The 14,358-nt window shown below is 43.9% G+C and overlaps 1 protein-coding gene across 1 annotated transcript in view; it reads right to left on the bottom strand.

Moving 5' to 3' along the window:
- Window positions 1-337: 337 nt before the first annotated feature.
- Window positions 338-14,358, bottom strand: part of pvrl2l (PVR cell adhesion molecule related 2 like) — a 53,006-nt gene continuing 38,985 nt past the window's right edge. Inside the window, exons 5-10 of the mRNA XM_030791992.1 lie at window positions 14,036-14,145; window positions 11,761-12,004; window positions 11,208-11,501; window positions 10,617-10,734; window positions 10,041-10,189; window positions 338-879 (exon numbers count right to left, since the gene is read on the bottom strand). Of these exons, the coding sequence (XP_030647852.1) occupies window positions 338-879; window positions 10,041-10,189; window positions 10,617-10,734; window positions 11,208-11,501; window positions 11,761-12,004; window positions 14,036-14,145 (1,457 nt within the window). The remainder of the gene's footprint in view (window positions 880-10,040; window positions 10,190-10,616; window positions 10,735-11,207; window positions 11,502-11,760; window positions 12,005-14,035; window positions 14,146-14,358) is intronic.

Raw genomic sequence — 14,358 nt, 5'->3', positions numbered from 1 at the left:
CATTATATGTTCTCTTTTTCTTCTCCACAACAAGGAGTTTGCTCTTTTGAAATGAAATGGTAGTAATAAGCAGCATTGACAAGTCATTTTTACCCCCTCCCTGTCTTTTTGTTTGTGTTTTTGTTTAGATATACTCGATCTTATGTCCATGAGCAGAGGCCACGCTTCACTTGTATCCACTGGAGATCATTCAAGTTCAGTTATTTCAGTCACTTTAATGATCAAGTTTTCCTTAAGAAAAAAAGAAGTTTGCAGTTTGTGTCTTTAAAAGGTAAGGGAATGATGGGATATCTCTGTAACAAGGCTTCTCCTTGTTGCCTTTTTTTCCCTTTTTCTCTCAGACGTAGATAGCCGTTCGGGAGATGAAAGAGCCATCTCGCTGAGACTCCATATCATCGTCGAGGTAGACGCCGCACTCTTCCTCGTGCGAGCGGATGTGGTAACGGGGCGGAAGGTTGTCGAAGCCGTCGTATCTCTCTTCCTCTTCCTCCACGCTGTCATTCAGGGTGTCGAACTTCCTCCTGTGGGCATCATCCAGCTCGCTGCTCAGCAAGATCTCGCGTGCGGCTGGAGTGCCAGCATTCATGTGGTGGAAGTCGTTGGGCTTCTCCGTCAGCGCCCCCGGCTCGCCCTCGCGGTACGTGTAAATGGGCCCGTTGTTGTTGGACCCTGCGCCGTTTTTACTCGTCTTCTTGCCCCCAAAGAGGCGGACTTTGTTCCCGTAGACGCCCTGCTCGCCGTCGCTGGAGTAACCGTGCTGTTGCCGACGGCTACGCATCACCAGCACAACGACCAAGGCGCTGACCAATAGGACAGCCAAGAGGCTGCCCAGGACGGCCCCAGCCACCACGCTGGAATTGGACGGATCCTCGCTCGACTCTACAGAGGAAGGGGGAGGAGGAGGAAGGGCACGGGTAAGGAAGAGACAAAATATTGTAGAATGGGAATTGGTTGGATTTAGCGGCCTGAAATATCCATTTGGGTGCCCTCTGGTTAACTTGGGTGAAATTGGAAGGTATCTCATCAGTGTGGCATTTGACTGCTGTTATATCCTCCCCCTTGGATGGGTTAGTATTACGTTGTGGGATTTATTGGTTTTTTTTTTTGGGGGGGGGGGGTGGTTTGATCATGGTTGATTTTGTTTTGTTTTGTCTTTTTTTGTTGCCCCCTGTTCCCAGCTACATGTCCCATGGTGTGAGCCAAGTTTGCCGGTCCACTGTGGGTTTTTGGGTGAGAAACAAACACATGACAACTGTAATCACGGCAACATCACAAAACAAGCATCGTTACAGCACTCCTGTTCCCCCTTGACCTAGGAGCAGGCCAGAGGGATGTAAGTAAAGGCTCAACAGAGAGACAGAAAAGAGAGAGAGAGAAAGATGGAGAATTTGATGAAGAAGAGGATGAGTGAAGATGATGGTCACAGTATGGTCATGCACACAGAGGGAGAACCGTCTTCTCAGAGATACATGCTAGCACTTCTCCCACACTCCCCCACCCCCTTCTCCCCTCTGTACAACTGGTCAGACAGATAAATTAGAAACAGACAGGCGCATATATGCTGGATACCAGTAACTTGTCATAGTCACAAACACGGAGAGAGTGGTGGGTGGTGGGTGGGTTAAAGAACTCCTGTCTCCGCCTGAACCAGGACTGGATCTGCTCTGTACTCTACCTCACATGGCCTCAATGTGAAACCGAGCCAAACCAGACCACTCAGGATATCTGAGTCACTGGACAGGATGTTATCAGCCCAGACACATGTCTACAGGATCCGTTCAGCTTATAACCTTTGCTTTGGCCTCTAGAACCTTCCATATCACATTTGCATTGCATTTAGTCACTGTGCAGATGTTTTGTCGAAAGCAACTTACAAAAGACTATTGGGAACAGGATTAATCAAAACGTCACAGTACGCAAAAGCTAGCACCAACAACCTTCTATCATATCAGACAGCAACAGTCTGTTTCATAAGCCTACACAGGGAAAAAAAGAGCAGAGATAATTTACTCCAGAGATACGAAGGCAAAAATGAATTATATCTGCACTGCCTTCTCTACTTTACACAACCTGATACAGTGCTACATACCCCCAAAGACGACTTCAGTAAAAACAAAAAGATCACTAACAAGTGACTCGTGTAGCTCAGTGAAGCTTCATCTGCTCGGTTCAGTTTCATTTACATGGCGCTGATTTCAGACATTTTTTTACCGATGTTGCCACAAAGCAGTTTTACAGGAAACCAGGCCTGCTACAAGCTGTGGCATACCCCACAGTGACAATGCCAAGGAAAACAAACAAGCAAACAAACAAACAAACAAAAAACTCCCATTGGCTGAGATGGGAAGAAATCTGAAGAACAAAGACTTATGCCCCGCCTCCACAGGCTGGCACTACATTGTTAAGAGAAGAGGATTATAAGGATTTTTTATATACATATACATACATATATATATACACACACACCGTCTGTTTTAGGGACAGAGTACAATCCGATCCAGATGAAATGAGGATATGTCTTAGGACATATGTTACGTAAGTTCTGACTCTGTGAGTGCAAGTGTACAGAGATATATTTGAGTCAGGGGTTAAGTTTGGTATTCTCTATCATGTTTCTTTAAAATAAATAAATTTTTTATATATATATATACACACACACACATACCTTACGTTACAAATCAGTTACACGCGATTACGAATGACACATAAACGGCTCATGGGTTTTCCTGTCAGTCCAAAGATAAACCTGATCCCACAGTCCAAAGATAAGCCAAAGATAACATCAGAGATCCATTAAAAGAAAGAGAAAAAGAAACCAAGCAGGGTGATTTGGAGCATTTCTCTTTGTGGAGTTAAAGTCATGCAGTGTGGATTCTGTGCAACATGCTCACAGACTTTCTCTCTCTGTCTGCATGCTGTGCAACATGCTCACAGACTTTCTCTCTCTGTCTGCATGCATACTCATTCAGTCACTCCCCAATCTCCTCCCTTTTTTCTTTCATTCTTTTCTTTTTTTCCCCCCTTTCTCTGGTCAAATTATCGCCGATTCCGCCCTCCCGCAATCTCCCCTGTTTCCATGACGATTTGAATCATTACAGATTCGAGGGACTAGTGAAGAGTCGAGAGGCTCTTTCCTGAAAATATTACCGTCCCTCCATTTTCTCTCTTTCTTTGTGCCTCTTTCCATCTCTTTGTCTATTAGTCAGAAATGAAATATACGTACACCCTCTGCAAACTGCACCACAGACACACATATGCACACATCCAAACACACACTCAGATACTTTACAAACAAAACCACCTCCACAATACACACACACACACACACACATGATTTATCCTCCCTCTTTGCTGCCCGCTGTCTGCAGCCCATTTAATCTCTCGTTCCAGGGAGACGGAGGGACAAAGAACGGTTTGACTAAAGACATTACCCCGATCTCTGTGCTTCATTTCACCTAGAAATGTTTTCTTTCAGCATCAGCAAAAAAAAAAAAAAAAAAAAAACCTCCTCAACACACACACACACACACACACACCGAATAAGTAAAATATTCTACTCCTCATAGCTATCTGAATGAGTGCAAAGTCATCTAATCTCTAATGTAAGCTTTCACTTCCCCTACAGGGGTGAGGATGAGGTCAATGTGTAGAGAGAGAGAGAGAGAGAGAGACATACACACACACACACACACACACACACACAGGGAGAGAGAGCTATCCAGCCCTTACTCACTCTCCTCTGCACTGCCAGCACATTACATTATTCATTCAACAGTGCCTGCCAAACAAACATCCAACTGTTAGCCAGCACAGGCACACACATACACATACACACACACACACACGGGCACCCACACACACACGCGCATACACACACAATTCTACAAGTATGAGCCAATGACCCAACGCTGCAGGAATGCCATTCCCCCAGCACCCTGGGATCCCCCATTAGGTCTGGACTCACTGTGCATTTGCAGGACTGAATCACTGGCTGTGTCCCTTATTGTTTTCCATTGGGTTTTTCTCTCCTTTCATCTTTACCCCTTAAACTGCACATTCTTTAAGGACCACCCCATATATATATATATATATATATATATATATATATATGTAAACAGCCCCACTATTTTTACTGATACTATAACTCCAGCATCTGCGGGAAAAGTCATCCATGGGGGCAGGTACAGCCAGTGCCTGCTTTCACCCCACTCCTTAGTGTTTAGGAGACAAAGAGAGGGAACAAGTGAAAGACTGGAACACAGCCAGGTCATTCTAGGAGCACGGTCAGGGACCCGGCAAAATAAGAGAGTTTACATCTTTACAATCCCTGCTTTTCAACTCAGCACAACAAAAGGTAACTGCAGCTGTAGGTCAGCTTGCAAGGGCCTGAAAAGGAAGAAAAGAGGAAAAGAAAAAAAAAAAAAAGAATGTTGAACATAGAAATGCCAGCAAGTCTTCACTGAAACACAAACACACGCACAAAAAAGGTAAACTGTGGTGAACATAGACATGCAGGCAAGTTTTCCTCTTCTTCTTCTTCTTTTTTTCTTTAACAACAGAGAAAGTTTATTATGGGTTATTTTTAAGCGAACAGTGCGCTGGTTCAAACCAAACCCTCTTCAAACCTCATCTAATCTTTCTACAAATCCTCTCTGTTCTCCCACTGCCCTAATGATTTCACATTAACCACCCTGCATCTCTCACGCTTATATTACACAATTACCGTATGCCCCAAAAAACCAAACAAACAAACAAAAAAAAGAAAAACAAAAAAAAAGCTCTCTGTGCATCTATTTTACATCTCTAATGAAGGACTTGGCTGCCCAGGAAGTAATAACGCATGCATAATTCCATAGACACATACGTGAAACAATAGCTGTAATTTCTAAGCATAATCAAGGAATGCCAGGCCCAGCATACAAAACATAAAACTTCAGCTAGAGAACATTAAACAAAAAAGTACTTGTAAGCACTTTTGCAAACTTTCCAACAGACAGCAGATACTTGATATAGATTTTTTTTTTAATGCATTCCAACGGAAAGCACATTCATTCACACATTCTGTCTGCAGCTAAAATTAATGCATAGCACATTATTTTTAATTTTCACATACAGCACCTTCTCTTGGCTAATCACACTCCTTTCCATATTTAACATCATGCCTATTCCTATTCGCACTTTCCTAACACTATAGCCTAATATGTAAAGTGCATTTGGTCTTCAGTGGAAACACAATGGGAAGCTGAACTTAAAAAATTCTAACATTTAAAAAAAAAAAAAAAAAGAAAGAAAGAAAGAAAGAAAGAAAAATAAAGAAAAACACTTTCCTAAATTATTCTCTACATGACAGCGTCACCAGTTTGAGAAGCTGTAAGGTCTTGCTGGGAAAATTCCTGACACATTTAGAAGCATGCAATCATTGCAGCAGATGGAGAAATGAGGGCAGACCCACTCCCTCACACACCTCAAATCCATGACACACTCAACACAAGTCCTGAACACACACTACACCTTTTGCTCTCATCAGAAACTCTGAACAAATCCAATGAAACAGTGGAAGAACTTTTAAATTTTGAATTAGTGGACTACAATTTATGCGTAGTATGTGTTGTTTTACAGCTAATGGAACTGAACTGGCCACATACATTTCTTATGGACTCCGGGAATGTTAGGTGACTAATTAAATGATAAATCCATGACTATTTTTTGGTAAAAGCAACTGAGTCGAGCAGTTATTGTCTTACAGGGTCCAAGTTATGTGACGTGGGTTTGGCTGGCTAGGCTACCCACTTGCCACACTTTAACAGTTTAAAGTGACATGTTGTCCACTGTGACACCGCGGCCAAAGACCAACAGTGAGTCAGCACACAGGCTTTGGCAAGAGGCTTTTTTCTTTTCTATCTTTCTTTTTTTTTTTTAAGTCACTTTTGTTCAATAACACTTTGGCAGTTAAGTGCTTTCAAAAGGAAGAACAACCTCAGTCTGACTGAAGGAGTAATTGAAGAAAAATGTTGTTTTCAAGTAAGATTCTGCTTTGAACCAAAAGCTACTGAAATCAAGCCAGTGACTACTCTTTCTTCCCCCCTGGACAGCAGCCTTTTGTAGAGATATTGTCTGTCAAAGCCATTTGACCAGAGCAGAGCAGCCCCATGCAAATTTTAAGAGCGGGGGTGGGTTTTTTTTGTTGTTGTTGTTTTTTTTTGTTTTGTTTTTTTACATCTACGTAATGTTACAACCTTCCCTACTTCCAAGAGAGTGCAGGACAAACATGCAGTAAGTGGATTACCACATTCCAAATCCACCTCTGTATGATGACAAGCATCTAGCAGTTACAATGAAAGTAGAACTTAATGGCCAGTAACAACAGTACAGCACTGAAGTCTCAGCTTCTGCTTCCTGTCATTTTAATTCCATGTCAATGCCAGTGTCATTTCCAACTCTTATCCACATACCAGCAACTGGACTGAAACTGACAACAATACTCAATTTGGACATAACTTCAAGAATGAACTCATGTCCGTATCTGTTTTCTTTGCAGTTGGTCGATCAAAACGTTTCACGTTACTCTGTCAAATCTCAGTTGTGCGACTACGCTTGCACCAAGTTCTTCATTTTCAATTTGAATAAGAGACATGGCAGTCACACAGAACGTGAAAATCTCGCTTACTGAAGCAGCCAAACATTGAATGACTATACCATATTTGGCCAATGCATATTTTTTCTTCCTCTTTTTTCTTTTCTTTTCCTTTAGGAAGGAACTGTTGTGGATGCTTTAATTGGTTAACTATACCCTAAGCTGCTGCAGGCTAAGGGTCTTTATCTGACTCTTTATTAGCTCTCTCGGCATTCTTCTAACAAGTTGTGAGGTCAATAGAACAGAGGCACTCAAGGTGGTAAAATCCTCCAGCAGAATACTAACAGACCACAAAAAAAAAAAAAGCGAAATTGGAGTTCAGACGTGAGGAAAATCCCTGTCTCTTACACGACAGCCACCGTTCATTCCACTACAGAATAGATGCAGGGGGAAAAAATGCACAGCTCTGATTTGTTAACTATGAAACTGTGTACTAGCCAGACGAGTGCAGGCCTTCATAGCTGCCAATCTGACAATGATTGGTTCTAACTCACCAAGCTGAGGTAACACTGGCTATGGAAGAGGGAGTGGGCAGGCCATCGAAAACGTCTTAACAGATTTATACCTCTGGGAGAGCGACGTCTCACGTGTGAAATTTGGCTTGTAAGTTGAGCCAAGGTACCCAAAAACTCCACCATGGCTAGAAATGATCTGAATGTGCCCCAGCCTCTTCTTAGCACCACCTATGGAGCCAGCTGCTTACCAAACGCACACCAGTCATGCTCACAGATTTCAAGGCAGAGCCTCAGCAGAGATAGGTTGGAGCAGTGTGTTGAGACTTAGTTGTTGTTGGGTTAATGGTAAGTAAGCCCCCTTCCCCGGGCCTGTCCTGTTCTTGTGGCAGGATAAGAGTGATTCACACACTGAACACGTGACAGGCAGACAGACTAGAAAACCGCCACTCAACTCATCCGGCAGGAATGACAAACCCATGTGTTTAAAACAGGATCACGCATACAGTGTATCGTACAATATACCTTTCAAAGGATAAATAAGTGAATGGATGAATAAATGTGGCTCATAAGTTGTGACATTTGCCATTTCTTCTGCCAGCGTTGTTAAGTTGTTGCTTGGTGGCCCACTTTTCTTGCCACGTCTCACTTATGTCTCAGTGCGTCTCACTGTTCTGTCAGTAAGTTTGTAGAGCTGTCTCTGATAAGCCTTGGCTCTGATCCTTCATTCACTCACTTTAAACACGAGAGCCGAGTGGCAGGGCTCCCGCCACACAACGATTAGTGCAGCTCTTCAGACAGATACACACACACACGCACAGAAAGAAATATTCATAGATATACACACACACTCACGTACATATGCACACATACATGCACACACACACACCCGGACACACAAACACAGCTAATCAGCTCCATCCAGACATATTCATCAGCACAAAAGGGCTGTCTAAGTGAGCCATGCAGCATAGAGGCTGGAGGCAAAATGGCACGACTGCGGTTTGGAATCGATAAGTGGTTTTATTTGGGAAGGGAGGTGGGTTTCGTTTATTCTCCCCCCACCGCCCACTCCCTGTACAGGGGGGGCCTTTTACTTTGTGTATGTGTGTATACGAGTGTGTGTGTGTGTGTGTGTGTTTATGCTCTCAGGGGGAAGTCTACCAGGGGCACTGTGGGAAGTGCGTCCAGTAGTGAGTAAGGCACTCAGACTGAGTGAGCACAGAGAATGGATCCTTGCTCCATTCCAGCTGGCATGCCCACATAGGGCATCAGGCTTAGGTCAATGCCCACACCTGCCAGCTCTGATAACGGGCACCACTCCTCAGTCAGCAGGCCACATGCTTCCAGAAAGAGTTTTCAAACACTTTCTACTAAAGTTGAGAGTTGAACAGACCACAAAAAACAAAAAAAGGCTAAAAAGTGTGGGTGCTACGACCAAACGCTCATCAAAACCGCTTATTTTATTTATTTATTTATTTGCTTGCACTGTCTTAGCAAATCCACTCAGCCGCAGAGGTGCTGACACATGCACTGCTCTCAGGAACAGTGCGTTTTGGGTTCGTCTCTAGATGAAGCAAGCTGCCTTTATTCCGAGGAGGTCTATAATAACATCCCATCTAACTCCGAGAAACGGCAGGGCATTGTCTCACAGCTCCCCCGAACGCATCACGTTTTCAAAACGAATTATCATCACAGAGACACAGTAACCTACCCCAGTGAAGGCACTCTTGTCTCCTGAGTTCTTCAAAGAAAAGGACAAATGACTTAGGGGTTTTAACGTTAAAGAAAATAAATTAATGAGAGGACTGGCTCTTTTTAAGTTGTGAAGTGTCTCGGAAGAAAAAAAAAAAAACAATGACAGCTTCCTGCTATAAAAATCACTTTGTTGTAACTTCTGCACAGGAGATGATGAAGTTGCAGATTCATCAGAGAGAGAGAAAAAAAACTTGGTCAAGATAAAATCCAACGCGAGTCAAGCATCAACTCATGCGCATAACTCGACTATTGTCAAGAACCCTGTGATTAACTGATATGTGTGTGTGTGTGTGTGTATGTGTGTTAGGGTGGGCGACAGAGGAGCAAGCTCTCCTGTTACTGTTGTTTAAAGACAAGGCCGTTAGCTGGAAAAAGAGAGGCTCTACTTCCCAACCTCCCACACCATTGAGCGGAGCGCGCCCACAAACGGGCTTTTGTTCTCTCCTGAGATAATCTCCAGCAGAATTCCCACGGATTTCTAAATGTGGCTCTTGCGCATTCAGTTTGGCGAGCAAAAAAAGAAAAAAAAAAGAAAGAAAAGAAAAGAAAGGTGCCAACATCGTCGTTTCCACTCAGTTCCATAGACTGCCATTTCACTTTAGGCTGCAGCCAAACGGCGAGAGAGAGGAGGTAAATAAACTGGCATCTCAATCAAAGACCACCATCAAGCTGCTTACTCAGCACTATGCATTATGGTGTGTGTGTGTGTGTGTGCGTGTGTGCGCGTGTGCGCGTGCGTAAGCAAAGAGAGGTGAAAGAGCTTTAGACCAGTGAATATATATCCATTAAAGAGAAGATCAGGTAAAACCACCGCATGCAGAGGGAAAAAAGAGAAAACAAGGTCAGGTGACTTGTTGAGGGGAAAAAGAAAAGATAAGAAAGAAAAATCTACTACTCTGCAGATGTTAGGTATGAAATAAGGCAATAGGATAAGGAAAAAAAGGACAAAGCGGCAAACCGGCTCACACCACCTGTAGATCCCTCAGAACGAAGGGTGTCAAAGGTCACCTGAAAGCACCCACCCACTAGGTCATTAAAATTCAACTAGCAGAGCCCATCCTGAAGAACCATTAAACAACAGAGTACTGAAGCGAAAACTGATCTCCCAAATCTAGGATGCGTGTGTGTGTATGTGTGCGTGTGTGGCTTTTTGTGTGTGTGAGGGCAGCAGTCTCATGCAATGTAGTGGGACTCACCGATGACTATGACAGTGACCTGGTTCTTGCTGGAGCCAAGACTATTTTTGACCTCGCACACGAAGGTGGTGTTCACAGATTCATCCACCTTCATCACGTACAGTTTGTCTTTCTCCACCCGTACTGTGGGTGGCATCGGCCCTGAGGCTCTGAGGAGGATGGACGAATATAGGGATGGAAGAGGAGGGGGGAAAAAAGACTATTTAGTCCAGTGGCCTTAACTTTCACTCAGTTTCAAATGATGGGAGTTTTTTGGTGGTTTCTGTCAGAAGGAACGGTTTGATTAGTCAGTGAAATACCAGTTAACAAAATAACTGTGTCTCCCTGACTGAGTGTGTTCCATACAGACATGAAGTGTAAAAGCATGTAACGTCTGTGTTAGTCACACTCACACTGTCCAACTGAACACGGTGTTATGTCTGTGTTAGTCACACTCACACTGTCCAACTGAACATGGTGTTATGTCTGTGTTAGTCGCACTCACACTGTCCAACTGAACATGGTGTAATGTCTGTGTTAGTGGTATTCGCACTGTTCTGCTGAACACAGTTTAACATCTGTGTTAGTGGTACTCACACTGTCCAACTGAATGCGGTGGGCACAGGGTTGGCATCAGCCTGGCATGTCAGAGCAACGTCTGCCCGACCCATGTACCAGTTTTCATCATAACCCTCGATTTTCACAGAGGGGGGGTCTGCGAGAAGACAGAGAGGCGTTTAGAGAAAAACTGAGCAAGGGAAGTTGCAGAAATCAGGTTAGAGAAAGGGAATGAAAGTTAATAAAAATTACTATTGATAGAGTGAATGGGTAGTGAGAAGGAAAGTAAGAGGAGAGATACTGTTTAAAGGCATAGTCTTAGACTGTGAAGATGTCACAGCTAAGGCTGACTTAAAAAGCCTTGAGGAAAACAAGTGCATTCCAACAGAGGACTTCAGAGAAAATGTATTTAAACCACACAATTACACGTCTGTGTTTTTTTTGTGCTATGGCGCTGGTCTTTCACTACCACAGACACTGCTGCAGTTTGGCCTTGGTACTCTGGCTGGGTAGGTGAAACGGATAAAGGGTTTTCTTATATTCTAAAGAGAGCTTTCATTGGGAAGCTCCTTGGTTTGTCCTTAGAGCTCTGGCTGCATATGTGTGTATGAGAGTGTGTGTGTTTCTTACACTCTACAGTCAGCTTCATGGGAAAACTCTGAGGTTTGTCCTGGGTGCGTTGAGTGACCTCACAGCTGATCTCTCTCCCGTTGTCGGCTGGAGTCGGCACAAGCCGGTACTCGCTCTTCACCGTCACTGTTCCGTCAGGTTCCTCTTTGGATGTGGAGTTATAGTTCCCGTTTGCAGAGCTCACCCAGGTGATAGTTGCAGCTGGTTTTCCCTGAGCCGCCTCACAGCGTGCAACGACAACCGCAGACGAACCGGCACGAACGGTAACAGGGCTGGCAGAGTTCCTGGGTTTGGCTTAAAAAGAACAAGGGAGAGTTACCACGCGACGAAAAAGAAAATGGAAAAAATTTAAAAAAATAAGGAAGAAGGCAGTAGAACAGAATGAAAGGCCATACACAACAAATACAGAGGAGATCAAGGCATGAGGAAGGCGATGATTCACAGCTTAGCTCTGGGTGAGTCTGATGATAGCATTAGCTTAGTCATTGTGATGATGTCTGGTAATGGAAGACATTAAAGGGGTAGCAGACAGACAGAAGGTTAAGCAGCTTACCCAGCATGATGAGAGTGGTGGTGCCATGTTCGTTTCCACTTGGGTAGGTGGCGTACTCGCAGATGTACTTTCCGGCATCGGACATTCTCAGATTCTCGATCGTGATTGAGGGGTTTTGCAAAGAGCCGCTTGAGAATTTCACCCGGCCTTTGAAGGGTGAATCTGGAAAGCTCTCACCATAGGTGGGGTGATAGACAGCTATGTTGTCCCTCTCCCCTTCTGAGGGCTCAAAGATCCATGAAACCTGGAGAAGGGAAGAAAGAAAAACAAGAGTATCCTTCAGAACCTAATGCTGCTTTCCCCAGTGTTTCTTTGTGTTATCTGCTTTGACCATCATTGTGAAATGTACCATGGCTAGGTGGTGCTTAACTGAATTTGGTTACTAAAACTCATCAACTTCTAACTATGGGATTAGACCTAAACCAAAAAGGCTTTGAGCATGCCAGTGCATCACTGGAGCGCTTGCTTCCACACCATCAAGTGTCTCCTCTTGGGGACTAAATCAAGCAAGGTAATGCTTGGCATCCTGAAACCCACAGGCTCATCAGGCATTTCAACTGTACCTTTAAGATGACAGTGCAGTAGCTTGACAGTAAGGCAGGTACAGAACAGAATGTGCTGTATTCTTTTACACCTAATTAGAGGCATGAAAGATACTTTATGGCAGCAGTGACAACTATTTGCCTCAAAAAGTGGTGGGAACCATTCCAAGTCTGTCCGATCTAGGTAGCAAACCAGAGCCCAAAAAGCCATTCCAGTGTGGTCAAGTCAACTGTCTAAGAGAAAGAGCTAGCCTTATACACCTGATGTTGGTTTAAGCCACTGAAGAGGATGGGTAAGTCAAGAAGTATCTCTTACTCCTCAATCCATCGTCAAAGGAAACTTAAAAGTTCCCTCTTGACACCTGACCAGAGGGGAAAATAACCTGATAAATTTCCTTTCACAATAAAGGATATAGCTTAAAGATGGAAAAAAACAGCTGAGCAACAATGGTAAAGATTTCCTGAGAAATTATTACCAGGGAGTAGATGGACCTGATTGGCAACAATTATCATGTCATCTTGTCTCCCTTTACTAAGCAGCACTTCAGTGATGCCAGTGCAGAAATCATCTGATTCCACAGTTAAGCCGAAGATGTCTAATGTAACTAGCCCTCTTAAGCAATAGGGTGCTGACACATCCATGCAGCCCCACAGCGTGGAGGGCAAAGCCCGACGGTTTTACTGTATGAGCTGTAAATAGTAAACTACATTGCCAGTTGGCTCGAACAAGCCGCTGGAGATGTTTCTGCAGCAAATTATATGAGAGCTTTGTGGAAGGAGAGGGGATGGGGGTGGGGGTGTTCACGGCAGCTTCCGTGGATGATTTCAGTACTTCCTACAGGCCACCTGAGGAATATCTGCCCCATATGCAGCAGGGAGGTAGTATGGGTAGTGAGGCAGAACGCAGTGATGACTGAGTGAATAGAATCCTATGGATTCTTAGGGGGAAGGTGCTCTTCTTACCCATATGCCCCATGCTCAACAGACTGCAGATGAGTCTGACAGCCAAAAAGTTGGCCCTGGACCAATGCTTTCACAGAGACACGTACAACGCTTGTGACTAATAGTAACCCTCATCCGACCAGTTTCAAGGAGAAAACGCACAATGCAGCTGTGAAGGAGTGTACAGGAATTACGCAGTCAAGCGGATTCTTGAAATAGTTTTTTGCCGGGTAAAGAATTTGCGCTTAATACAGACGAAAGGGCCTTACAATGGCCAGGTGAGTGAGAAAAATACCAGTGTCCACATCATAACACAGTAGCTGTCTGTTCTGCAAAACCAGTTTGTCAGGTAAAGGTCAGCTTTGTCACTGCAGGAAATAAGGGCCATTTATGGCACTGTACCTAGCGTGCTTCAGCTGGCCAATTCTGAAATTTTGTGAACCATATTCTGTTTACTTAACATTCAAGAGGGCTGCAACTAGTTACACAGTTGCTCTCTAGAATCTGTCATGTGACAGTATTCACAGACATACTTAAGTTTACTTGCTTGCTTTGGGCAGGTACAAGATCTTCCTGTTATTGTTTCTGAATGTATCCAAAAGAAAAAAAAACGACCGAAGTGAAAACCAACTGGTCAACTGATTTTGTGTTATGACACACTGACAAAGAAAAGTAATTTTCTGCACCATTAGACAAAAACACTTGCCGTGAAACAGTCATGTTCTTGCTGGCACATTTTAACCACAGTAAAGTTCAGACTGGCTTGTAGACTTCTTGATGAGGTTATGTACCTGTGTGAGTTTGGTGCTTCCGGCGTTGACAAACTCACAGCGCAGAAGGACAGATGTGTTCGGATATGCCTCCATCTCCTCCACCACCCTCACAGTTTGAGTCCAAACCCCTGGGAAGCAGGAAAGAGAAACATTAGAACACAGGCATTAGCTACAGGCTAACTATTGCTCTACAGCTGAAGGAGATCAGAGGGCTTCAGCATCATGCGCTCTCACGGAAAAAGAGAAACAGTATAAAAATTTGACTGCGTCTGCAGCAGCGACCATTGTAAAAATCACGGTTTAATATCAGCATTACAAGGACTCCATGTCAACAAAGACAT

Source organism: Chanos chanos, chromosome 1 (genome assembly GCF_902362185.1).
Source record: "Chanos chanos chromosome 1, fChaCha1.1, whole genome shotgun sequence".
NCBI classification, from domain to species: Eukaryota; Metazoa; Chordata; class Actinopteri; order Gonorynchiformes; family Chanidae; genus Chanos; species Chanos chanos.
Note: the sequence above shows the minus strand (reverse complement) of the source record. Positions and strands in the feature narration are given on the sequence as shown.